At 42.5% G+C, this 27,020-nt stretch overlaps 1 protein-coding gene across 4 annotated transcripts in view; it reads left to right on the top strand.

The window, feature by feature from the left end:
- The first annotated feature begins 1,588 nt into the window (after positions 1-1,588).
- Positions 1,589-27,020, top strand: part of syndig1 (synapse differentiation inducing 1) — a 42,810-nt gene continuing 17,378 nt past the window's right edge. For 2 of the 4 annotated variants that reach the window (XM_079473768.1, XM_079473770.1), the window contains exons 1-4: positions 1,589-1,915; positions 3,021-3,241; positions 3,530-4,135; positions 18,342-18,479. In XM_079473768.1, coding sequence (XP_079329894.1) covers positions 3,620-4,135; positions 18,342-18,479 — 654 coding nt within the window. In that variant the 5' untranslated portion in view covers positions 1,589-1,915; positions 3,021-3,241; positions 3,530-3,619. The remainder of the gene's footprint in view (positions 1,916-3,020; positions 3,242-3,529; positions 4,136-18,341; positions 18,480-27,020) is intronic. The other 2 variants (XM_079473767.1, XM_079473769.1) reach the window with 1 other exon arrangement.

Raw genomic sequence — 27,020 nt, 5'->3', positions numbered from 1 at the left:
TGGCATCAGATAAGACAACTATTATGCAGTAAGGTTGTGCTGCTGTTGAAATTACATTAACATTTGGGATTTTAAAAAGTACATATATGACACACACACACACACATACATATAGAAAAGTAATTACAGGGTCACATCTCTCTCTGTTTAAAGGTCTGTGCTGATATATATATATATATATATATACATACATACATACATACCATATAGCACAGATCTTTAAAGAAGGAGAAATGTGGCCCTTGCAGCTTCCATGTCACCCAGCAGATGTAAAGTAGCCTGTATGTCTGACAGCACAGCTGAGCTAACATGAAGCTAATGGTAAAATAAAATCCATGATAAACCAGCTTTATTGCATAAAGAATGTTTTCCAGCTTCTAGTCATTTATTGTGCATGCTACCTTATATTTACCAGTTCTTATTTTACTTTAATAAAATTTAGATATGTCATGGAATAGGGTTTAACCAAAATATAAATGTAGATATCAGCAGCAACATGCATTAAGTTAGCAAACACTTGCCGGTCAATATTTATATTTGCAAGCCTCCAACTTTGGTAGCAAATCTATTCATGATTCCACGGTCGGTTGCTCAGCAAGCTCACTAGCTAACGTTAGTCTGTTAACATGAATATTGTATTTGCAAGAATAGACGTCACATTTTGAATCCTACCTGTTGCCTTTCAACATTCACGTATTTAGCTGCTGTCGCATCCCTTGACAGGACGTCTCCTTTTTCCATCTTCCTTTTTCTATTTTTAGCCCCCGACAGCTTTTTTGGTTTATCCATCTTTTTCAAATTCAAATTTCAACGAGAACTCACTAACGTTACTGCGCCGCCGACTCGCGATAAGCGTCTAAATAAATTATATGATGGAATCTTATGAGGGCACCGGTGCCGCCTAGCCTGTTAGTCCTCTTAAATGTATATAACTTTTTATATATACACTAACTTAATAAAAGTTATATACATTTTAATAAAATTTATATATTTCACATTTTTAAACCATCGCGTTGGCGCCCCCCATGGTGCGGCGCCCCCATGCGCCGCATATAGCGCATACCCACTTTTTGCGCCACTGATCATATATAGCAGTGAAGCATTTGTGTGTGGATATGTTCTCTCTGTCTGAGCTCCATGTGCAGTCTTTGCAACTTCATGTCTCCTGACCGAAAATCTGTTGAAGTTTATTTGCATGTGTGCATTGTTCCCATCTCCGACATCCGATTTCCGAGGTACATGGAATGCAGCAGTGGTTATCATGTGACAAAGGGTCGCTATTACATAAGACATTTTTGTATGCAATTTTTTTACATTTAAAAAATCACTATCTCCTGATATTTCGCAAAAGAGCCGTTTGGTATTTTGTGTAAACCTATTTAATAATTTGTGCATATTTTGTTTAAAGGGGATTTCATCATTTGTCCCGGTGTCTCAAAACAACATACTTGTATTTCAATCTCAACACAACAACATGTATTAATTTTGTGGCATATATCGAGGAGGTGTGCTGTGTAATGGTGTGATGTTTAGGACCCAGGGGAACGCGATGCACAAGTATAAATACAGCAGTCAGCGTCAGCTGGGCGAAGACGAGTGCAGGATGTAGTGCTTACACATCAACGGTTCTGAACAGGCTATAGTTTATTCACTAGCATTACCGCAGTCGCGTTTTAAAATGCAGTATAATCGACATCGTGTACGCATGAAAGGCTTTCGGTGATGATTCATATGATCTTTTGGAAAGCGATTGGCCAAAAGGAGGACAAAAACGGGACACTTTGGACTTTTGTTAGTTGCTCTTTCACCAGATTTACATTTGAGAAAATAGAGGACGTAAACAAATCCCGAGTCAATGAGATAATTCGGTTTTCACCACAAAATCAGAGACTGCTCTACCAGCTCACCTTGGAAGGTAAGTTACCAGTCAGATCACGAACTTGTAGCCTACAGCAAATGAATGATTGCACCAAGATGACATCAGTACATCACAGCCTGCAAAACCTTCCTGTTCATCTTTTTGACATTTCATTCTTCCACTGGTGCATTTCAAGCATACCGTTCATAAAGCATCCATTGATGGATAAATGTATTTATAGCAGCTTATCGATCAATTATTCCATCTGATCTGAAGACACGAACACGATTTTACATATTATTATTATTATTACTATCTGATCTGAAAACAATGACACGATTATTCATAAAATCACAGCCTTCATTATGCATGGTTATGCATGCGAGATATTTACCACTAATCTAATCACGTTTCGAAGTCAGATGTCGTTGACAGCTCCTGAATGCAGACTGTGTGTTGAGTTTGTGTTTTCAGAAATAAACAGAATAACGATCGACTTTTCATAACCCTAGACCACAATTTTTGGAGCTTGAAATACGCATTCTTATATAATAGAAACATCTGGTTTCTATTTCCCAAACATCTCTTGCATTTGATTGAAAACAACAACAACTCAAGGATCCTTTAGCAGTTATTGAGGGCTGAGACACCCTAAAATAAAAATCCTAGAATCGCCCCTGGTTGTATTGTATTCAAAAGGATAAAAAGGGACAAATCAATATTCCAAGTTTACAAAACAAGTGTTGCTCATTTATAATCAATTAATGACTGAATTAAAATAAAATACTGTTTCGTATTGTAACCAGTTTTTTGATGGATTGGATCCTGTAACCAACCATGGGTTAAATAAAAACATGCTTTGAAGTAAAACCATAATAAGAGATTAACCCGGTTGTTAAGGGATTTATCAGTATAAATCTTGCGAAAAACATTTCCTACTCTTGTTTAAACTTTGCCACATGCCTTATTCAGCATTGCTTAGCTTATGAACAAGAATGATACCTCATCTGTCCATCCATTCAAAGGATGTGTTAAAAAACATTTGTCATATAAACACTTTTTTGTATGCCGATGAGTTTTATAGCATATTATACATATGATTAAAAGTCCTCTAACATATCTACAAACTTGAAGGCTAGAATATTAAATGTATCATATACAGGGGCGCAACAAGGAAACAGCTACCAAGCTAACACCCTCTGCTGACCACCCAATCATCACACTTAACGCCACTGATGTTCACAATGCACTAAGTTGGATCACACGCGCAAGGCTGCTGGTCCAGATGTCATCGATGGTCGCGTACTCCGGGCATGTTCAGAGCAGCTCGCTGGGGTGTTCACGGACATCTTCAACCTGTCCCTCGCCCAAGCAGTGGTTCCAGTAAAGTTTTTTTTTCTTCTCCACAATTTGCATACAAAACGTGCATTTCACCCCAAACCATAGCATTTACTGATTATACTTAAAGGGCCAGTTCACCCAAAAATGTTAATTCTTTCATCATTTACTCCCCCTCATCTCATTTCAAACCTGTATGACTTAATTTCCTCAGCAGAACACAAAAGACGATATTGTGAAGAATGTTGATAACCGAATTACATTGACTGAAGAATCACATCACATCTTTCATCATCTTCCACTTTTTAACCATGTTGATGTTGAATCTTGCAGGAGAGAAGGGGAGTGATACTTTATACCTCATGCCTCCACAAAGTCATTCGTGAGGAGAGCCTTCCCCCGCACCAGCGCCTATAGACCAGCATGGAGAGAGTGTTAAGAACAGGACTAGAACCCGGAGTGGCAGATGAGAGAGATCAGCGGAAGACACCATTAGCAGGGAGTGGGGACCTGGGTCCTGAATGCTGCAAACGTAACGGATTGATCAATACCCATAACCTATTGGTGGAGACTAAGGAATCTCTTGTGTCAGCTTATTCCGCTCCACAGTATCAGGTGTCCAAGGACAAAAACTGGACACAGGATGGGAAAGGGCTCCCACAGTTGCTAAACCCCAGTGCTCTTCCCCAAGCCATAGACCCATATTGCAGGCCCAACCTCATTCTTTACCCCGAGAGTGTGTTGAGAGCATGGGGTGAGGGAGGGGACTGCTGCGAGACAACTTTCATTGAAGAAATGACAGCTGGTTGTTCTGGCTCGGCTAAAGATGGAATTGTGTTCGCTGACGGCCGGCTTCTGGATCTGTCTATGGAAGAGGCCAAGATCCAAACCCTTTCCTATGACGTTGATGACGACGATGATGATTTTCAAGAACTCGAGGTGAGAGATTATGTGCCGTTTTAAACTCCATTAGTTAAAGGAAATACCTGTGGGTTGCAAGGTTGCAGAATAATTGTATTGACGTTGAAAGTTGGTTTAAGACATTTTACATTTACATTTATTCATTTGGCAGACGCTTTTATCCAAAGCGACTTACAAGTAGTTTTAAGAGAAGCATCAATGTAATCACAACGCAGCGTAAAGATGGCTATAAATAGCTACATATAGATAACATATTAATGAATAAAAATGCATATGTTTGCATAATCATACTGGTTGTCCCTTCAAATGAGAGCTGTGCCTCATGATGCACCTAAGCGTCTAGGGTTTGATATTTGCTAAAATAGTTAAGAACAACACAATTATCTTAAGTAATACAACAAACAACACCTTGTTCAATAGGATTGTGGAACTGCCAATAGGATTGTGGAACTGCCAATCTGCTGTGAACAAAGCTGATTTCATTACAGCTTTTGTTAAACATTCTGGTCTTTCCATTGTAGCACTTACAGAAACGTGGATCAAACCAGAGGACTCTGCCACTCCCGCTGCCCTCTCCCATAACCACACTTTCTCCCACAGCCCTCGCATCACAGGAAGGGGTGGAGGCACCGGTCTACTCATCCCCATAGACTGGAAATTCAATCAGCTAACACCCATGTGTGACAACACCTCCTTCGAGTTTCATGCTGTTACTATCACCCACCCTGTTAAAAGTCATTTTGTAGTTATATATCGTCCCACAGGTCAGCTTGGACATTTCTTGGAGGAGCTGGATGTGCTTCTTTCATCCTTCCCTGAGGATGGTACTCCCCTGGTGGTACTAGGTGACTTCAACATCCACATTGGAAAGCCACAGGCGGCTGACTTCGTCAACCTGACCGCATCATTTCTCCTCGAGCAGGTTTCCACATCAGCAACCCACAAGTCTGGAAACCATCTAGATCTGATCTTCACAAGGTACTGCTCCACTCATCACTCTCAGGTCACCCCGCTGCACACGTCTGATCACTTCTTCGTCACCCTTGACCTCGACCTCACTGCTCCCGATATCGCAGATGTCTTACCGATGGTCACCTTCCGGCGCAACCTGCGGTCTCTCCCTCCCTCCTGTTTTTCCTCTGCTGTCTTCTCTGCACTCCCCCCCTCTGATGAGCTCTCTCTTTTAGATACAGACAATGCCACAGACACCCTGTGTTCCACGCTTTCATCCTGCTTGGACAACCTATGCCCCCTTGCATCTGGACCAGCCCGTCCATCCCCGTCGGCTCCCTGGTTATCGGATGTCCTGTGTGAGCATCGCGCCAGCCTCCGGTCAGCTGAGAGAAAATGGCGCAAGTCAAAAGACCCTGCTGACCTCTCTCTCTACCAATCTCTTCTCTCTTCTTTCTCTGTAGATGTCACCTCTGCAAAAACAGATTACTACCACTCGAGGATCTGCAACTCTCCGGACTCTCAAACGCTCTTCAAAACCTTCTCTGCTCTCCTCTGTCCGCCTGCTCCTGCACCTTCATCGGAGTTAACAGCTGCTGATTTTGCATCGTTCTTCGTAAAGAAAACTACTGCCATCAGCAGCCAGTTCTCTACGCCACCATCTGTCGAACCCGCCCACATCCCTGACACGTGTGTGCTCCCTGCCTTTTCAACTCTGTCTGAAGCTGATGTCTCAAAGGTCATTGGCTCCAACCACCCTACCACCTGCCCACTGGATCCCATCCCCACCCATCTCCTCCAGGCCATCTCTCCAACGGTTGTGCCTGCTCTGACCTCATTTCCCACAGCGTTCAAAGAGGCCCGCATCACACCGCTTCTAAAGAAACCCACCCTGGACCCTGCACTTCTAGAAAACTACAGGCCTGTCTCCCTTCTTCCCTTCATCGCCAAAGCCCTGGAGCGAGTTGTGTTCAATCAGCTCTCCTCCTTTCTCATGCAAAACAACCTCCTGGACAGCAATCAGTCTGGGTTCAAGACCGGTCATTCCACAGAGACTGCACTGCTCTCAGTCATCGAAGCCCTGAGACTGGCAAAAGCAGCATCCATGTCATCTGTGCTCATCCTACTGGATCTGTCTGCTGCCTTTGACACTGTCAATCATCACATCCTCCTGGCTTCCCTCAGTGCTATGGGTGTCTCTGGAATGGCGTTGCAATGGTTTGAGTCCTACCTCTCGGGTAGGTCATTCAGAGTATCCTGGAGAGATGAGGTCTCCGGGTCCCAACAGCTCAACACGGGGGTGCCACAGGGCTCAGTGCTTGGACTGCTACTCTTCTCCATTTACATGACATCCCTCGGCTCGGTCATTCAGAAGCATGGCTTCTCCTATCACTGCTATGCCGACGACACACAACTCTACTTGTCATTTCAACCGGACGATCCGACGGTCGCTGCTCGCATCGCGGCACGCCTGAGTGACATCTCGCTTTGGATGAAGGATCATCACCTGCAGCTAAACCTTGCAAAAACGGAACTGCTTGTGATCCCGGCCAACCCAAAGATTCACCACAACCTTACCATTCAACTAGGCTCATCAACGATTACACCGTCCAGCACAGCCAGAAACCTGGTAGTGGTAATCGATGATCGGCTTAACCTCACAAGTTATGTTGCCAGCACCACCCGGTCCTGTAGATTCATCCTCTACAACATTAGGAAAATTAGACCTTTCCTATCGGAGCACTCTACGCAACTGGATTATTGCAATGCGCTTCTGGCTGGACTTCCTGCTTGCACAATCAAACCTCTCCAGATGATCCAGAATGCGGCGGCAAGAGTGGTCTTCAATGAACAGAAGAGAGCGCATGTAACTCCGCTCTTCATCAGGTTACACTGGCTCCCTGTTGCCGCCCGCATAGAGTTCAAAGCTTTGCTCCTGGCCTACAAGACCAACACCGGATCTGCACCATCGTATCTCCACTCGCTAATGCAGATCTATGTTCCTGCCAGATCACTGCGGTCTGCAAAGGAACAACGACTAGTGGTACCATCCCAAAAAGGAAAAAAGTCACTCTCCCGTACCTTCTCTGGATCTGTTCCACATTGGTGGAACGATCTACCAGCTGCTACAAGATCAGCAGACTCGGTTGCCATCTTTAAAAAACGCCTAAAAACGCATCTCTTCCGTCAACACGTCGCTGTTTGATTTTTCCTAATTCTCTTCCCTTTCCTTCTTTAAAAAAACAAACAAAAAAAAAACACTTACTAACCTCACTATTCTTAGCTTTTTATACTGTGCTAGGCTTTAATGGACTAGTTTGATGCACTTATGTATTTTGTTGCCTATGTTGTTATAATTGCTTCCAATGTTTCCTCATCTGTAAGTCGCTTTGGATAAAAGCGTCTGCTAAATGACTAAATGTAAATGTAAATGTTCAACACAGCGAGAGAGGTGTGAGCTCGGTCTCGCTGTGTCTTTACCCTTAATTTAACACCCTCCTGTCATATGGGTGGTGCTGGTCTTCGTGAGAGCACGTGTCTGGAGCTCCTGCCAGATGAGAGAGCGTGAGAGAGCGTGAGAGAGCGTGAGAGAGCGTGAGAGAGCGTGAGAGAGCGTGAGAGAGCGTGAGAGAGCGTGAGAGAGCGTGAGAGAGCGTGAGAGAGCGTGAGAGCGAGAGAGCGAGAGTGGGCGATCAGAGAGTGTAAAGAGAGCTGGTCTGGACAGCCAGTTTCCCGCTGGTGCCCGCCTGTTCGCGCCACCTGTTTTGAGACAACTAACAAATGTGTGTAAATGCAGGCGAGTGGAGGGAAGCGTGCAGATGTGTTATGGGTTGTTTGTTGTATATCAGGTTCTCTGAGCTCCAGAAATAATCTAATATTGAAATTTTGTCATTATATTTGTCATTTTGACATTATTTTGGTTTAAAATTTACAAATCCAACGGTTGGATTCACTCTGTTGTCAATTTATATCTGTGTGATTTTCTTTCTTGTGCAAAACACAAAAGAAGATATTTAGAAAAACGTTGGTATGTTTGTCTTCAATTTTACCAACGCAAGTCAATGGGGACCAAACGTTTTCTGTTAGCAACATTTTTCTAAATATTTTCTTTTGCAGAAGAAACGAAGTCAAACAAGATTGAGACGACATGATGATGAGTAAATGATGATAAAGGTGAACTATTCCTTTAAAGACATACTTCATCTTCACGCAAAAATTTTAATTCTGTCATTTACTCACCTTCAAGTTGTTCTAAATCTGTATAAATATCTTTGTTCTGATGAACACAGATAAAGATATTTGGAAGAATGCTTGTAACCAGACAAAATTTTGTTATTGTATTGTGGGAGGGAGACAATGCACAGAACGACGGATACAGGGTTAGTGGCGGATACAATCCCAACCTATATCCCAAATCATGTACTGTGCGTATTCAGTTAAATCAAATATGTCCTGACTGTTAAGGGGTCATTTGACGTGGCTAAAATTTATATTATTGTTTGCTTTAGATGTAATACAAAGTGTATACACGATTTAAGGTTTAAAAAGCTGTATTTTCCACATAGCGTGCATGTTCGTATCCCCTCTTTGCTCCGCCTCTCAGAAACGCACTGAAAAGCCAGGTGTGCTATGATTGGCCAGTTCACTAGTGCGTAGTGATTGGTCGAATACTGCATGGAAATGTAACGCCTCTTACCATATTCGGAACATCAGGTTCCAAAACTGCTGACACGTGATAAAATGGCATCGAAACTTCCTTATCAATTCGAGCCCGAATCGATCCAGAAAATGAAGATCAAGCCGATACAACTTTGCCAGCACGACTCGAGCAGGATGTAAAGTATTGGTACGGTTTTATTAAAAACCTATGTTAAATAGTTTAAAACTATAGCTAACGGTTTTACATTTTATATACGACGTTAGAAAGATAATGAAATCATAATGAATTATAACAAAATTTAAAAACATACTAACATATAGAAACAAGCTCGCATTACAGCAGGGAATGGTAAACATAATAAATATCGCAAGTGCTTCGGCCCTTCTTGATCAGTGTAACACCATGTCTCGTCGCGACTCAACAAAGACAATAAACCCCATTATAATTTGTTGCCTCTAGTTGGAACATAATAATAATAATGATTATTAGGACTTGCTGTATGTAGTCTTTTTTTTCACGTTGCAGGGGTGTCCGCATTTGCAGATCACACAAAGAAACTCAACTCGCGTTAGTCCGTAACAAAATCTTTTACAATGAAAATATACTTACAGGCTGCGAATCTGAAACGCCAGACAGTCCTTGCAGGGTTTTAACTGTTGGAATTGCCCGACTTTTTAACAAAAGCTTCCAGGCATAGCAAGTCTTGATCTCTCCCAGATTCGTGAAGCAATCGTTGGTGAAATGCTCTGCACAAACCTGAACATTTGGATTGTACTTCTCTGGAACAGTGTTGAAAATAAAATGTAACCATTTGTTTTTTGTTGGATTGTCTTTTGGAAGGGCAAACAAAGAGGATTTCTTTTCACAACGAAACATAACATAGAATATGAATTTTAAATAATTGACAGCACAGGTATAAACTGCATATGTATTATCATGATTTGGGGTATGCCATAATGAAACCCTTCAGCTAATAAGATATCGAATAAAATAAAGGATTTTAAACTGTTTTTTTACTGCATTCACTGCATTTTTACCTAGCCAAAGAGAACCATGTCACGCCAAAAACTGGTTCTCTTTCATTATCGCATCCTTTTAGATTATGTTCTGACCTTTTTGAAGTTAATTTTGGAATCAAATTAATGGAACACTTGACATTCCTATTATGCGAGCACACTTCTCAATCTGTTGGGCTATTACATCCTCACTCGTGTTGTTTCATGTGACATACTGTTTGGAATGAGACGTGCCAGGTTAGCAGAGCAATGTGCCATCTCACATCAAATGCCAATCTGAATGAGAGGCTGTTAAATGTTCTGAGGTTTGTCAATGAGGTTGGACTGGAATCTAACAATCAAACATTTACATATGCATAATCATAAATATGACATATTGACCATCAAGAGAAATATTTAAGATTACGATTTTAATGTTTTCTATTATATATTTAAAGCTCAGGTTGGCTACAATGAAGGTCGGGTCCTTCCAAACCTGTGTGAATTTCACAAAGAAGATGATTTGAAGAATGTTGGTAACAAAACAACATTGAACCCCATTGACTTCCACTGTAAAGACACAAAACCACTGAGACATTCCTCAAAATATCTTCTTTTGTGTTCTCCAGATTAAAGAGTGATATACAATGCAGGAATGTTTTCACCATTTATATTGCATGCATAATAGAGTTGGCTCGATACCAACATTGTGGCTTCGGTAAGCTACCAGAATCTAATACCGGTAATATCGATTCCACATCTGTACCATAGGTGATCAATAACAGCCCTAAATAAATTATTCAAAAAAATATTTAGAAGACTGCATGAAACTGCTGTAACTGCAGGTTTTATATAGCACAATTTTCTTTCACACTTTTACTCTGTATTACTGAAAAATGCTTTGGTTATATAGATTAATCATCATAATCACACAAATATTAACAATTACATTTTGAACAACAATTAAATGTTTCAAGTAGGTCTATTTAACAGTAGCATTCAAGATGAAAACTGAATGATCAGTAAAAATAAAACACTGCACAGTCTTCACTGTATAAAATAAATATGCAATGACTCTATATAAAGCTACAAAAGTTTCATTTTCTCTTTAATATGTGACACAGATTTATTAGGTTACTGTCACATTAAGGCAAATTATTTTTATGCGGATATACATTTAAAACACTACAGACTGTGCTATGGAATGTGAACCTTTTGTGTTTTTGACATAACAGCATGTATATTTTACAGTATAAGAACATATACAAGACGCACGCGTAAGATAACTTCATGATGATAAGTCGGCTAACTGAATCGGCTGAAAACACATCTCTTCTGTCAGCACCTGACCAATCATCTCTTTTCTACAAAAAAAAAACTTAGCTCTGTATACTGTGGTAGAACTCTGTATAATTTGGTATGCTATATGAGACCAGTTTTATTGCACTTATGCTTTTTGTTGTACTTGCGTTGTTCCAATTGCTTCCATTGTTTACCTCATTGGTAAGTCGCTTTGGATAAAAGCGTCTGCTAAATGACTAAATGTACATCTAACTGCGATGTCTGGAACAGAGATAACATTATATATGCTAAGTATGCCGATGAATGGGGATGCACAGAGTAAACTCATCACAGCATGTAGAAAAACATTACACTGTAAAACAATCTAAAGATCTCTAAGCAAAAGTAGAAAGAGCAGAATTTGTAATCACTCACAGTTGCCAGGTTTCCTTTACAGATTTGCGCTTAATTTAAGTAATGTTTTCTAAATGTCATTTAAAACAATAATCGCGAAATGACTGTGTTTACATTAAATTAGGTAATGCGAATTAAGTTTTTTTATTCTTCTCGCAATAAGTCATTCTGGCTGTACTTATTCTTTGTATGTTTTATGGTAGGTTGCAAACAAACTTTAGTGCATAGTACCACCTACTATGTTAAAAAGAGTGAGAGAAATGTCTATTTCCTTATATATATTTTCATATAAAGTCACTATTCCTAATAAATCTCCATACCGCACTCACTCGTTTTCCTGCATTTGGGCCATCATATAAGATATTACTTAATGTGAATTCCTTAAATCTTATCTTTCCAAATGTTCTGCCAAAACATACCATGAATGGTCATGTGACTTTCATACTCCACGTGTTTCCATTGCAGATTTGCAAAATAAGCCTTTATCGTATTGACTGAAAAAACCCATACTTGGGACTGTTTGCGAAATTGACATCTTTCCATTGGGCGTATTTTCAATGTGCTATTTCAATTTGCGTAGTTTGAAGGGTAATGGAAACCTGGCTACTGTCTCAGTTTAAATGGTCGCAAAAGTGCTTGTTGACTAGAGCGATTAATCTTGTTCTTCTATGTTGCTGGTTCATATTGCTAGTCAATGATGTCCCGGAACTGAAAATGCTGAAAACCATTCTTCCAAATATTTGTCTTTGTATTTGTATTGGGATATGAAATTTTATGTGCATGAATAAATGATGAAATAATTTAAATTTTTGGATGAACTATCCCTTTAAGAATAAATTTGTGATTGAGTCATATTAATATGAATCTCACACATTTGTGTGTATACATCAACTGAGAGAGATGTGCTGTGATTCTTCAGTGGAATGCAAAGAATATATTTAGAGATATGTATCTGTGGCTTTGTGTTCATACAATGGAAGTCAATTGGGGTCAATGTTGTTCAGTGACCAACATTCTTCAGAGTCATGTGTGTGTGTGACAGACAAGAGAGAGAGAGAGCATGAGCTTCATCCCCCAGCTGGTACTGTTAATTATGCCACTCTTTGTGTTTACATATGCAGAAGGTCATTTTGCTGCAAATTGGTGACAAGAGAGCCAGACCGTGCAAGATGTTTAGGCTCTTGTACAGTTAGTAAGGAGAAACAGGCCACAGCCATCTACACGCACTTAAAGGTGTCCTGAACTGGCCGTTTTTATTATTTTATACTATTGTCTGAGTTCTACTTGTTGATTTTGATGTTTTCGAATGTAAAAACCAAGAACAATAAGTACTGGACTACTCTGCCCAGGTTCTGAGGCCGTATCGACATACGCTCTCTTTTATGGGCATGCCTTATTGAACACTTGGAAGTAAGCGCCCACTGCTATGATTGAATAGCGGTTTGCGTAGTAAACTTAGTTGGAGCCTTCTGTGAATTTGGTTAGACACGTAAGGCTAGGTTACACATTATCAGGACATATCCAGCGATCTCTTACAAAGCAATAGTGACTCATAGCACAAATATGTTTGCTCACATAAGATTGCTTCGCCATTCCTATCGGATCCATTAGTGACTGCACAACACAGCTTTTTAATTTAAGTCTCTCCTCAAATCCAACACCTTGTCCACAAAGGAATCCACTGTTAATTAATCGAACAAATGCTTGATGTTTCACCCACTTGAGCAAGAACGTACTTAAAAATAAACTTCAACCATGCATTCCCAATATAAGAATCTGAAGGAAGCGACTGTGTTGTTCCACATCCAGGCACTGCACAATGTTGCATGTTTGTTGCTTGGTCGCTCTAAATAAAAATAATAGTGAAAGAAGTCCTCACTTTGCATATATGCCAAGTGGGCTAGCATCAAAAGCCACTACGCTAAAGTGACAGGGTTGCCAGACCTTCACAGAAAAAATAAGCAAATAAAGACAAGAATGCAAATTATTTATATATTTTATTAGACCAAAAATTCTTAAAATCTGCAACAGACCATTTATTAAGACCTAAGTGCCGAGGCTTTTTGATCTAAGACCAAACAACAAAGCATAAAGCGCTTATAAATAACATTCATGACACCTTTTGGCTGTCGAGGTCTCGCACGTGGTCTGCCCCCCAGCAGCCCCGGCCTTCTCCAGCGTCGACTCTGGTTCTGGTGCCCCGCAGGTGGCCCCCCAGAGGAAGACGTCGAGAGAAGAACCACCTAGAGAGATTGAACCATCAGGCCTGACCCAGCCTTGGTCGCTGGGTGGTCGGACTGGGGCGGTCCCTGCCGCGACCCAACACCTTCTGGGCCCCTGGGAGCCTAGTGCCCGCCTTCTCACAAGGAGAGGTCTCTCTCTGGGTCCCACTTGCAGCCGCTCTCACCCTCTGAAAGATGGTGTTCGGCAACTCGACGTTGTGTCGTGGCGGCACGCAATGTTGAGTATAAAGCAGCCCTCAGCACTCTCGCTTCGCCATCGCCTGGCAGGTGATTTAGCGGAGCTGTTCCCCCCGGGTGGGACCAGCACTGCTAGTCATTGAACCAGCCCCCGCGGGTTGATGAAGCAGATCGTAGCCCCCCCTGTGAGGTCCCTGGGTGCTTGGTTAGCATTTCAAACCATCACGGTGGCTGGGAGTGTGGTCCGTCTCGGCATTCGATCCAGTTCGCCAGACCTCCGCCCGAATTCGGGCATCCTCTTACCTCAGCAGAGGCAGGGATGTTCCCGTGCTCCAGGCCGGGGCTGCCACCCCTCTGGCGAAGGCGATCGAACCGTCCCCTCTGCCGAGATGTCCAGTGGCTTCTACAGCCGCACTTCATCATCCCCAAAACCAGGGGTCGCTGCATACCTTGAGCAGCACCTTGCAGGGGGCTGTTCAGGAAGCGCGTCCTGGTGTCTGTCTGATGCCAGGAGTGGTTCATGACAACTGACCGCATACTCTCATGTCCAGTTTCCCTCGGCACCGTCGAGGGGTTGGCATGTCAATAACGGGTCAGCCGGGAAAAAGAGCAGCTCTCCCTGGCGCAGTCCTCGCTCACGAGCACGCACAGTCAGTGCTGAGCTGCTTGAACTTTCAGGCAGCAGCCAGCGGTCCCCTGAAATCAGTTTCAGAGGCTCCTGGGCATGGTGTCCTCGGGGGTGGCCTGTCCCCCTCGGGTTGACGCACATGGGACCGCAACAGCACTGACTACAGAGATCAGTTCCCTGGAGAGCGTGGCGCACTGGCAGTAGGCGTATCGTCATTACGCCTGCTGCCGTCGCATCCTAACCCCGAGCAGGTCTTGAGGCCGGTCGTGGTAACGACAGACGCCTCCCTACGGGTTGCGGGTGCGGTGTGCATCGGGCGCGCAGTGTCGGGTCGCTGGACGGGCCCCCGCCTGCGTTGGCAGATCACTGCCTTTAAGTTGCTAGCTGTCGTGCTTGCACTGATGAGGCTCCGGCCTCTCGTGCAGAGCCAGCATACTGGCCCGGACAGCACGACCGGCGTAGCGTACTATACCTCAGGGTGGCTTTCGCTCGCTGCAGTCATCCCAACTTGCCCAAACGCCTCCTCGCGTGGAGACAGCAGGTGGCAAAGCACATGGGACCGCAACAGCACTGACTACAGAGATCAGTTCCCTGGAGAGCGTGGCGCACTGGCAGTAGGCGTATCGTCATTACGCCTGCTGCCGTCGCATCCTAACCCCGAGCAGGTCTTGAGGCCGGTCGTGGTAACGACAGACGCCTCCCTACGGGTTGCGGGTGGGGTGTGCATCGGGCGCGCAGTGTCGGGTCGCTGGACGGGCCCCCGCCTGCGTTGGCAGATCACTGCCTTTAAGTTGCTAGCTGTCGTGCTTGCACTGATGAGGCTCCGGCCTCTCGTGCAGAGCCAGCATACTGGCCCGGACAGCACGACCGGCGTAGCGTACTATACCTCAGGGTGGCTTTCGCTCGCTGCAGTCATCCCAACTTGCCCAAACGCCTCCTCGCGTGGAGACAGCAGGTGGCAAAGCCCCTGCATGTCACATGCCCACCGGGTGTCCTGAACCAGACAGCCAAGCGCTCTCTCGTCAGTTGACGCCTCGTGGGAACTGACGGCTCCACCCCTGGTGGAGACAGCAGGTGGCAAAACCCCTGCAGGTCACACGCCCACCGGTTGTCCTGAACCAGACAGCCAAGCGCTCTCTCGTCAGTTGACACCTCGTGGGAAGTGACGACTCCACCACTGCGGGCCGGCTTGGGTGTGGTTTGGGCGGGCACAGGTGGACCTGTTGCCTCCCTGAACACCACCCAGTACCGCTGGGCACTCCCTGGTCGAGGCCCCCCCCTCGACACGGAGGCCCTATCGCGCAGCTGGCCGCGGGACAAGCGGAATTACGCTTCCCCCCCAGTGAGCTTCATTGCGCAGGTCCTGTGCAAGGGCTGGGAAGGGAGTATCAAGTGCTGCTAGTTGCGCCTTACGGGCCCAACTACACTTGGTCCTCGGAGCTAATACTCCTGACGACAACTCCCCCTGGCGAAGGGCCTACTCGCAGGGGATGGGCACGTTGTGGCATTCGAGCCGGACCTTTGGGTCTGGCTCCTGGATGGGGCGAGGAGTTCCTGGATGATCTACCCCCCACAGTGGTGGAGACTATCACTCAGGCAAGGGCCATGCCCACAAGGCTGGATGCCTTTAAGTGGCGCCCCTTCTCTTCCTGGTGCTCTTCTCGAGGAGAAGACCCGCGGAATTGCTCGCTCAGGAACGTGCTGTCCTATTGCAGGAGAGGCTGGGGAGTAATCTCCCCTTCCACATTGGAGCGTGGGTACCCGCTGTCGTGCCCAAAGTTCCGCCTCCCCCTTTGGGAACTAGGTGGTGAACTTGCAGGCGCTCCCACACCGGGAGAAAGACCCAACCTGTACGTGGGGTGCCCAGTAAGCGCATTGCCGGCAGCTCCAGTCTTGCCAACAGGTGAGACCAGCGGTCGTAGGGCGTACACCTGCGCATAGCGCTATTCCCCTTCTTAGGTGGATCAGTGCGCTATGGGCTGCCTCCCTTCTTTCCCCAAGGGTGAAGAATAGGCAGTCCGTCCATCCATCAATAAGCACTCAGGGCGGCGGGCTTGGTGGAGCAGCCCTGCCGCCTATGGCCGGGTATCAAGCTGAGTTATTACATATAGCTCTAACCGGACCTAGTGCCCCACACGTAGTAACCCCCCACTAGGGTGGTTCCGTCTGAGATGTCGTCATGAGATGGTTCCCCGCGTGGCAACCCATGACCTCCCCCAGGTGGACATCCACCTTACGGCATTCCGCACATACCTCCCATGAGTTCTCCCCTATTTGGTGAGACTATGTTGGTGTCTCCACTGTATTCCCCCCTATGGTGGGAAGTGGTCTCCGTAGCGCACGTCCACATTGAGGGAACAGCGCTTACCCAGTAGCCCTACAGTACCGGACGGCTTCTCGTTTAGAGAACAAGGCCTCCGTCTGTGGTGGCCGAGGGCAGGGGCTACTCATCTTTGCCAAAAGCTCTGGGAGCCGCTGCCTGCCCACTGGAAGGTTACAAATTTCGCGATAGCGCTCACGTGTGGCTCGCCCAGGCCGGTCAACGTCGCTTCGCTTGAGATTGTGACGCGGCTTAGTGCTGTGGCGTTTTCAATAGGAACCCCATCTGTCGGTTCGACACAACGTCGAGAGACCGACAGAAAGGGAACGTCTCGGTTACGTATGTGACCTCTGTTCCCTGATGGAGGGAACGAGACGTTGTGTCCCTCATGCCACAACACTAGCCGTCCGCTGCACCGATCGTGAGATGCTCTCAGGCTCCTCAGCACAAAAGGTGAATGAATGAGCACGCCAGCTCCCCTTTTATACCCGGAAAAGTCACTCTCCCGTACCTTCTCTTGATCTGTTCCACATTGGTGGAACGATCTACCAGCTGCTACAAGATCAGCAGACTCGGTTGCCATCTTTAAAAAACGCCTAAAAACGCATCTCTTCCGTCAACACGTCGCTGATTGATTTTTCCTAATTCTCTTCCCTTTCCTTCATTAAAAAAAAAATAAAAACCCTTACTAACCTCACTATTCTTAGCTTTTTATACTGTGCTAGGCTTTAATGGACTAGTTTGATGCACTTATGTATTTTTTTGCCTATGTTGTTATAATTGCTTCCAATGTTTCCTCATCTGTAAGTCACTTTGGATAAAAGCGTCTGCTAAATAACTAAATGTAAAATGTAAATATCCGGGGGCGGAGCAAATTTCATTCGCCAATTTCATTGGCCTTTTCAAAATAGTCAGAAGATGATAGGTTCTCAGGGGCGAACCCCATCTGTCGGTTCGACACAAAGTCTCGTTCCCTCCATCAGGGAACAGAGGTAACATACGTAACCGAGACATTTTGTATCGTTCTTCTTCAACAACGGCACCCTGCGCACTTTCTGTGTGTGTATTGACCCCTAGTGGACTAGTGCACTTTTCTCGCGCATATGCGCTGGTGTACACGTTACAAATGGGATGCACAAGGACGGGTTGTTTCCAGGCATTTCGCTTATTTAAAAGCTATAATATGTAGACTGGAATGTCAGTTAATTTTTACTGTAACTTTGAAGTCACTGTAACACTATGAAATCATTGAAAATCTTTGAAAAATAGTATTGCTAAAAAGTAGAAGTGTTAATCTTGTTGGAGGCAAAATTATTGCAAGATGTATTGTCGAATTTTACATATTAAACACTATCAAAGTGAACAGAAGGCACAAACAAACATACCTGTACAACACGGGACTACTATATTTTATTGTTTTTATACATTTCACCAAACTGTGTTTTTCCTGGGAATCAAACTCATCGCTTTGGCGTAGCTAGCACTATAAGTTGAGAGATCCATAAATTATAACTGCCATTTTGTTTCATTGAGTGTTTTGTTTGTTTTGTGCAGAGTGAGTACTCGAGTGATTCAGAGAGTGAAGACAATTTCCTCATGATGCCCCCAAGGGACCATCTGGGCCTCAGCGTTTTCTCCATGCTTTGCTGCTTCTGGCCCCTTGGCATCGCAGCTTTTTACCTATCCCACGAGGTAAGAATCTCTCAATTGCAAACTAATAAGCCCATGTCATATTGTAATGCAAAGACATTGATTGCATTTACCAAATTGTACATACAGTATACGCCTGTGAAAGTATCTAATCAAATCAGAATTCTAGATTGCTGCAGTGCTCGTGTTATAATAATGTTGTGGTGCTACATTTCTGGATACAGCAGTGGTGGCCTACTTTAAAATTTTTCATTTTATTCTCTTAAGCTACCTTTTGTGTGTCCAAGATTTGTTTTAGTTGGATTCAGATTAGTTTTATTAACATGACATCACTAATAAATATTTTTGAAGTTAGCTTAATGTATACCTCATCCCGCACTGCAGAGAAAGCCAGTCATTGCTTCAAGCATAAGCATTTTAAAATGCAAACAAATATATTTTTTGCGTTTTCATTTTCGTGGCTGCAGGGGCAAGAACAACAGATTTTCTGAGATAGCAAATTATTTCATAAAGGCACCTGTAGTTTGCTGCAGTTTCAAATTTATTTATAGCTTACTGCAATGCTCCTGAGAGGAGAGAGATTGCTTACAGACACCAAGCTCAAAGAGGGAGGGGCCGTTTATCTCAAAACAAGTGTACACACCAAAAGTGTTTCACACACTTCCACATGCAGAAAATGGAGCCTGTTTTAAAATCTTTGAGGTTTTATTTAGAAGTCCAGTTTGCAAAATAATATCCATAACTATGTTTTCAGAGGTGTATGAAGACCTTACATAATGAAGCGTAATGTTTTTATCATCTCAGAATGAGCAATTTTTATCTACATACCCCTTGCATAGAATTCATCATCTACAGTAGCCCTGAACCGCATTTCCTAAAAATGTTGTCTCCTCCTACAAAGAAGCAAAAACATGAAGACATCTTAGGGGCTGTTTACACGAGTGCGTTTTCAAGTGAAAGCGCAAAACAATTTATGCGATTTGGCTGTCCGTTTACTCAGAAACAGCGTTTTAGGGGACTGATAACGCAAACTTTTGAAAACGGGTTTCAAAGTGTAAGTTTTTGACAGCCACGGAGTTCTCATTTCCATGTAAACCCTGCAGTATGCAAGAATAAGAAAACGACATCGCGCACATGCGTATTAGGTGTGGGGGTGTGGTATGCGGGTGTACACCCAAACACAACGAAGAAGAAGAAACAAATACAACAATGGCGGATTACATGGGTTTTTTTGTGCTGCGCAATAGTTTGTTAACTCTTCTCCAGCAAAGTGTAGATTTACTACAGCAGTGCTATAACCACTAGCGGAGACTAATTATTTATCTACAGCTAAATCTTAACACTCATTCACGGCGACAATGATTTTTAAACAGCGCTTTTGGATCAGACCCAGGAGGACAAGAAGATGGAAGGAAAACTTTTGAATGTCCAAACTTTTCGCCATCTTGTTTGTATATTTCTGCAAGTTTCTCTTAACTATACAGGGCTCTAGAGTGCGACTAATTTGGCGCACATGTGACCTAATTTCTCAATGCTGCGACTTAAAAAGGTCTCACCGGTGCGACCAGCCGTTTCGACGGAGAAAAAAAGTCTCTGCGACTCAAGTCTTCCTGTCACACAAGTCCCATAACGTGGTCTAAACCAATCAGAGATAGTGTAGGGCGGACTCCCCTCTGATTGGCCGTGGTCAGGATTTTTCTGTACGTGCGTTGACATTTGAAATCGCGTGTGGTGCAATCCGACAGAGGTTAGTAGAAAAGATGAAAAGAACGATTGAAAACTTTTTCGATAAGAATCCGTGCAATAATCTTAAACAATGCTCTGACACGGAGTCATCAACCTCCCAGGTTATGTCAAGCATTGGTCCGGAGACGGCATTCCATAATGAGCCAGATACGATCGAGTCCGAGCCGACTGAAATTAAAAGGGGGAAAGTGTATAGATTGCGAAGAGAGTGGCTTGACAAGTTTCCCTGGCTAAGATACAGTAAAGCTGATGAAATAATGCACTTCATTTACTGTAAAGAGTGTGGGAAGACCATGGCCGGCAAAAGTGCATTTGTGACTGGTTCTAATACATTTCGAATTGAAACGCTGAAAAAGCATCTATAAAACACATTACATGCCGCGATAAATGCACTGCACAAGTGTGCCCTCTCCCCGGTGCCTTTCAGCGGCAAGCAGCAGCAAACAGATCCTCAGACGAGGCTGAGATGATAATCAAGTTTAACGTTGCCTACAATATTGCAAAAGAAGAACTTCCCTTCACTAAGTTCAAGTCCGAAATAATTATTATGAAGAAAAACGGTTTGAACGCAAACCCAACGTACAGCAACGATGTCGCGTGCGTGAGTCGTTTTATAGGAGTCGCAGATACGTTGAAAAAAATACATCCGTACATGGCATTCCTAATCAACGGAGACACAGATGTTGTACATTTATATTTCAGTTCAGTGAAGCATACTCGGTAAGTTACCTTTCTTGTTGAATTGTAGTTCAAATAAAAAACTTTATTTTGACCAGATTGTTAGTTAATCATTAACAAGTCAATATCGCCTATATGGATAGCGATTAAAAAAAAAGTGAACTTATAAAACTGCGGTGTTAAATGGGATCCGGTCGAAAATTTGGGTGCACCTAAATTTTGTGCTGGTGCACCTAAGAAATAGGCGCACCAGTGCAAAAAGTTAGACTAGAGCCCTGCTATAAATGAGGAGAAATGCAGCACGCTGTATTGTATGGTCTCCTTAGCGACATAAGTCCGCCTTCCAATAAACTGTCAATCAATCATCAGGGACTCTCAGGGTATTTTTTCTTTACAAAGTGATGTCACCAACTACTGGCGTGGCATGCGTAATACAGTGTTTTAGGATTTTTTGCGGATCTGTTTAAACCCAGATTGTTATGATAACATTGTCGTGTGTATGTGAAACTTTTCAAAAACGCAAAAGGAAACGTTTCAGTTTTTCATTGTGTAAACGTGGCCTTCGTTCTGTATCAGCCACTGTTTTTTTTTGTTTAAAATGTAAAATCTTGGATGTGAGAATTAGCTTGTGTAGTACTTGCATTCAATTCTCTTATTTGTTATTTTTCCTTTAGAGGCATGTTTCTCTTTCAACCTCTGTTCTCACTCACTTTTTCTCTTTCACGCAGCACATCACGACTCAACACCCACAGCTCTCTAATTCTATGTGAAATATCAGCCAGACTCTTGAAATCTAAGCCTACACCAAAATCAATTCTCTAAAATCCTTCTACAAAGCCTTTCAGCTACAAAACCAATTCAATGATAAAGATATTCCATTGGCTGAGCTTGTGTTATGCGCAGCCCGCTCGGGTCACTTAAACAAACAGATCTCAAAAACTTTTTATAAAGCTGTCGCTACAATATTTAGAAACTTTCTTACTGTAACTCAGAGAACAGAGCATGAATTTAAATCTTTCGAAGTGCTTGCGTTGAACATAATTATTCCTAACAAAAGTAAAAACCATTGCTTTCTTTAACATTGGCCAGTAAACTCCAGTTAGTTCAGAATGCAGCTGCCAGAGTTCTAACCAGGTCCAGAAAATACGATCACATAACCCCAATTTTATCAACCCTTCACTGGCTACCCATTAAGCATCGTATTGACTTTAAAGTTCTTTTAATCACTTATAAAGCCTTAAAGGGTTTAGCTCCTACCTACCTACCTAACAGAGCTTCTATCACAATACAAGCCATCACGCTCTCTACGATCTCAAAACTCAGGACTTTTGATAATACCTAGAATAACTAAATCCACCATAGGGGGCCGAGCTTTCTCATACGTAGCACCTAAACTCTGGAATAGCCTTCCTGATACTATTCGAGGATCGGACACACTCGCCCAATTTAAATCTAGATTAAACACACATCTTTTCAGCAAAGCATTCACTTAATGCAAAATAAACCACCGGGAGACTGCTGACATTAGATTTTATTTACTAGGTATTTTTATAACAAGTTAAACTATTCATGTACTGTGTTTTACCTTTGTTGTGTTTTTCATTTTTTCCCTTGTAAAGCTGCTTTGGAACAATGAAAATTGTGAAAAGCACTATATAAATAAAATTGAATTGAATTGAAAGCAACCTGTAAATATGTTTATATGGTAATGTACACATTACTAGAACTGGTTTAATTACAGATTATATTCAATTGATGTTCAACCGAATGTAAAATCTAAACTGAATAAAGTACAGTATGTCCAAGTTTTGAACTCTCAGCTTCTAAGGCAAACTGACTGACGTTCATTGAAAGAATTCACACTTCACCCGTTTTCCTGATGATTTCAGACAGGGTTGGATTGGTAACCGTCCATGTTCCGGTGGGCTGGAACACGAATAAATGGAGAATAACTAAAGCGTTTTCCACATTGTGCTTTTATAACACTTTACACTGTGGACTTCTTGTCCAAATTATTTTTGTTGAGCTTTTGCACTGATTCATTGTGTATGGATAATTATTTTTAGCTCATATTAAGTGTTGTTATAAGGGTTTTCATCTTTTCACTGGGATTTGGTGGGAACGAAATGGACAGGCGATGTCAAAGTCATCAATCTTTGGATGGAGCAGGTGTAATGTCCCTTTAGGGAGACCAAAGGCTTTTTTTCACTTTTTCCTGCAGCTGCCTACTAGTTTCCATGTGAACTACTAGTTTCCATGTGAACTGTAGGTGGCCTAATCGGATATGATCAAGGAAGATATATTTTGACCAACTCGATCAGTCTAGGATTCAGACCAGTGGTTCTTGCGATTCAGAACGATTAATTAAAAAGACCCATCCGGTGGTATGATTTGGTTACAATCTGACAGATATAGCCGGAGTAATTATTAAATCTGAGGGGGCCAGGGAATGTTGCTCTAATTCTGTCCTGAAACTGAACTATGCAACAATCTGTTTTTGCTAAGCTTGTGTGCATAATCTGATTCATTACTTTTAGAGCGTGCCTAACACAAACAGGATAAGCTCCTTATGTCATTTTTTGGCACGAAATAGCACAAACGTGGGCCTTGTAGGACATAAGGTTTGGAAAAAAACTTTCTTTGAAGAATGAGTGGATGTGTTCAGAGCGGTTTTCATTATGTCAGCAACACCGTGTGTGCTTTGTGTCAGGGTCTCAGAAGAGACTCACAAATCAACACATATTTCTGCTGCTGCTGCTGGAATGTCACATTTAAGTACATATTCTGATCACAAAAACGTGCCTTGTTTTAGTATTGTATATTTTTTGCTTATCTTTCCTGTACATCCTCAGTGTGGTTGCTCTGTTGTTAATTAGTTTTTACTTTGATTTAATGGGAGGCTAATTAATTATGAGTGTCTAAATTGAAGCAGTAATTAGGCGAGTAAGTACAGTCCTTCATCTGTACAGAACAATAGAGCTGATAATCATGTTTGAACATTGACTGTGCACATAACTGCAGGGGAGGACAAAACTCACACACAAACCACTTTGCAAATCAAATCAAAATTGGCCAGTGGAGACTTGCCGTACCAATCTATTATTCTTTTTTAAAACAATAGCCATCATAATTAAACTTTAATTATGACGGATATAGTTTGAATTTTTTGATAAAATGACTAAATAAAGCACTAAAAGATGGAAATTTAAAATCAGTGCTGTAAATGTAAATCCATGACAACTGTAAGTGCATTAAACCACTGTTGCTGAAGACATGTGTATAATGGCATGTAATATATACAATTCTGAAATAATTTTTCACCCCCATGTTGTTCTAAACCTATATGACTCTTTGTTCCTTGTGGTGAGCAGAGCCATGGGGGAAAGGCATGAGGCCAGTCACGTAAGTGATAACGAGCGTCAGCTGTGCGTGCACCGGTCTCTTTCTGTGTTACACAAAATAATATATTTTAAGAAATGTTTCAGTGGTTTTGTGTACCAGTGGTTCTCAAACTGGGGGCCCCCCGAAAATGAATCCGGGAGAGCACATATTTTGTTGAAAACCACTGGTCTATACAATGGAAGTCAATGGGGGTTAATGTTTGGTTACTCTCTTATGTAAGAGTTTCTTCTTAAGAAATATTTTGAAGAAAGCAAAGACATTGCAGGGAATAAATGAGGAAAGATTTTTAATATTGGGTGATCTGTTCTTAAAGCTATAGCGACTGTGCGCGGGGACGGATGAGGTTTCCCCTATTGGTAAATTCAGACAGCCCAAAAGGATTTGATCATATTGAAAAAAAAAGTTTAGAGACAATCTTAAAACTTAGGCCACGTTTACACAATGAAAAACGGAAAAGTTTTTCTTTTGCAGTTTTGAAAAGTTTCACGTACACACGACACCGTTATTAAAACACAGATCCGCAAAAATGACTGAAACGCTGTATTACGACATCACTTCGTAAAGAAAAAATAACCTAGTACCTGACGATTGATTGACGGTTTATTGGAAGGCGGACCTCCGTCGCTAAAGAGACAATTTCTCTTCATTCATAGTTAAGATTCATAGTGAAGAGAAGCGTGCACACATAAACAAACAAGATGGCGAAAAGCTTGGACATTCTAAAGGTTTCCTTCCATTGAAGCTCGTCAACAACGCCATCGACAAAGGTGTTCCACCATCTCCTCGTCCTCCCGGGTCTGATCCAAAAGCGCAGTTTAAAAACCCTTTGTCGCCGTGAATGAGTGTTAAAATTTTGCTGTAGGTCTCCGCTGGTGGTTATAGCACTGGTGTAGAAAATCTACACTTTGCTGGAGAAGCGTTAACAAACTATTGAGTAGCGCAAAAAAACCCATGTAATTAGCCATTGATGTATTTATTTCACCTTCGTTGTGTTTGGATGTACACGTGCATACCACACCCCCACACTTAATACACATGCGCACAATGTTGTTCTCTTTTTGCGTACTGCAGGGGTTTACACGTAAATGAGAACGCCGCGGTTTTCAAAAACTTGCACTTTGAAACCCGTTTTAAAAAGTTTGCGTTATCAGTGCCCTAAAATGCCGTTTCCGTGTAAACGGACAGCCAAATAGCATAAATTGTTTTGTGCTTTCACTTGAAAACGGTCTCGTGTAAACCGCGCGTTAACCTGCACTTGGTGCCATTTGCATAAATATGGCAAGCAATTATGTATCAAATAATAACACTATTTCGACCTAAAAAAATACACAAACAAATACTAAACAATAGTGTTTCAATAAGTCATTGTTCAATATTTTTCTAAGAATGAACTCTGCCGGGTTAGACAATTTGAAGTGGATTTTTCATGAAAGTCTGCGTTGTAGATCTAAGAGGTAGATTTGGCCTTAAGCATTCCTGACAAAAGCATAACATCCAAAATCAATGTTATGGATCTTGGCTGTAATCTTGGCGTGACTAAATTGGTGAATCCTTCTCTTTATGGGCACGAATCATAAAGTAAATCCTCTCGGGTGCCTTATGTGGTAAATGTGAACATCAAACCTTAAACAGCTCCCAGAAATGTCCTACACTGAAGTGAAATAAAAGTGTACATTTGATTTAAAATAAAGGTGCATTTGAGTCTGTATGGATGTGTTTTCCTCTTTGAAATTGTGGTATTAGCACAGCCCTGTTGAAAAAAAACAGCATTCGCTTGGTTAGGTACGTATAGTGCACTTAGCGGTTTTAGCTGCATGTTAAAATAATAAGTTTAGCTCACCAAATAAAATTCTCCACCAGATCTATCAAGATCAAATCCATGAACTGAGTTATTTAAAAGATTAGTTCCAGTCAAGGAATTAGTTTAGCTCAAGGTAAAATACGTATAATAACCGTGATTAAATATACATATTTTACAGGCTCTGATTAGTAATGTACAGTATAACAATATTGGTATTCATTCGTCCAGCGAATGCACTTTCCACGATCGATTGGCCATAAGTAACGTGACTTTACCATACAGAAATTTGAGCAAAGGTAGCATAAATCGAACACGGTTTAAGGGACTTTGCATTGTGAGCATTGAGCACAGAAAACCCATCACAAGTGAATATATGGTTGTTTATTAAACTACTCTACATGGAACACAGAAAGAGGTAGTGTTGTGTATTGTTTGTATTTGCGATCGTTATATGTTTTGTTTTATGTTTAGAGAGCGACAGATGGATTGTGAGAGAATTACAGCGATTCCTGAACACCAAAAAAATCATCTTTAACAAAGAGGCACAAACTTAACGCAGCTATTCTATAAATAGAACGGATACTTGCGACTCTGTGCGAGATGTGTATCCGTGTGTGCTTGGAGAGATGGAAAGGTTGGTTTCAGGATGCAATCTTGCTGGAAAAGTTCCGGCCGTGCATCGTCCATTGCTCCATTTAGTCATTTAGCAGACGCTTTTATCCAAAGCAACTTGCAAAGAATTCAGGGAGCAATAAGCAACATGTCATAAAAGAGAAATAGTACGATAGGTGCCAATACAAAGTTACTAGTTTCAACAAAAGCCAGACCACTACCTGTTGAGAGAAGAGAGTGTACTTTTTTCTCATTTGTCTGTCAAGTATTCACAGAAGAGATGGGTTGTAAGTAGTTTTTTGAAGGTTGTGAGAGATGTGGTTGACCGTACCGCATTAGGAAGA

The sequence above is a fragment of the Barbatula barbatula genome (assembly GCF_947034865.1).
Source record: "Barbatula barbatula genome assembly, chromosome: 14".
In the NCBI taxonomy this organism is placed as follows: domain Eukaryota; kingdom Metazoa; phylum Chordata; class Actinopteri; order Cypriniformes; family Nemacheilidae; genus Barbatula; species Barbatula barbatula.
Note: the sequence above shows the minus strand (reverse complement) of the source record. Positions and strands in the feature narration are given on the sequence as shown.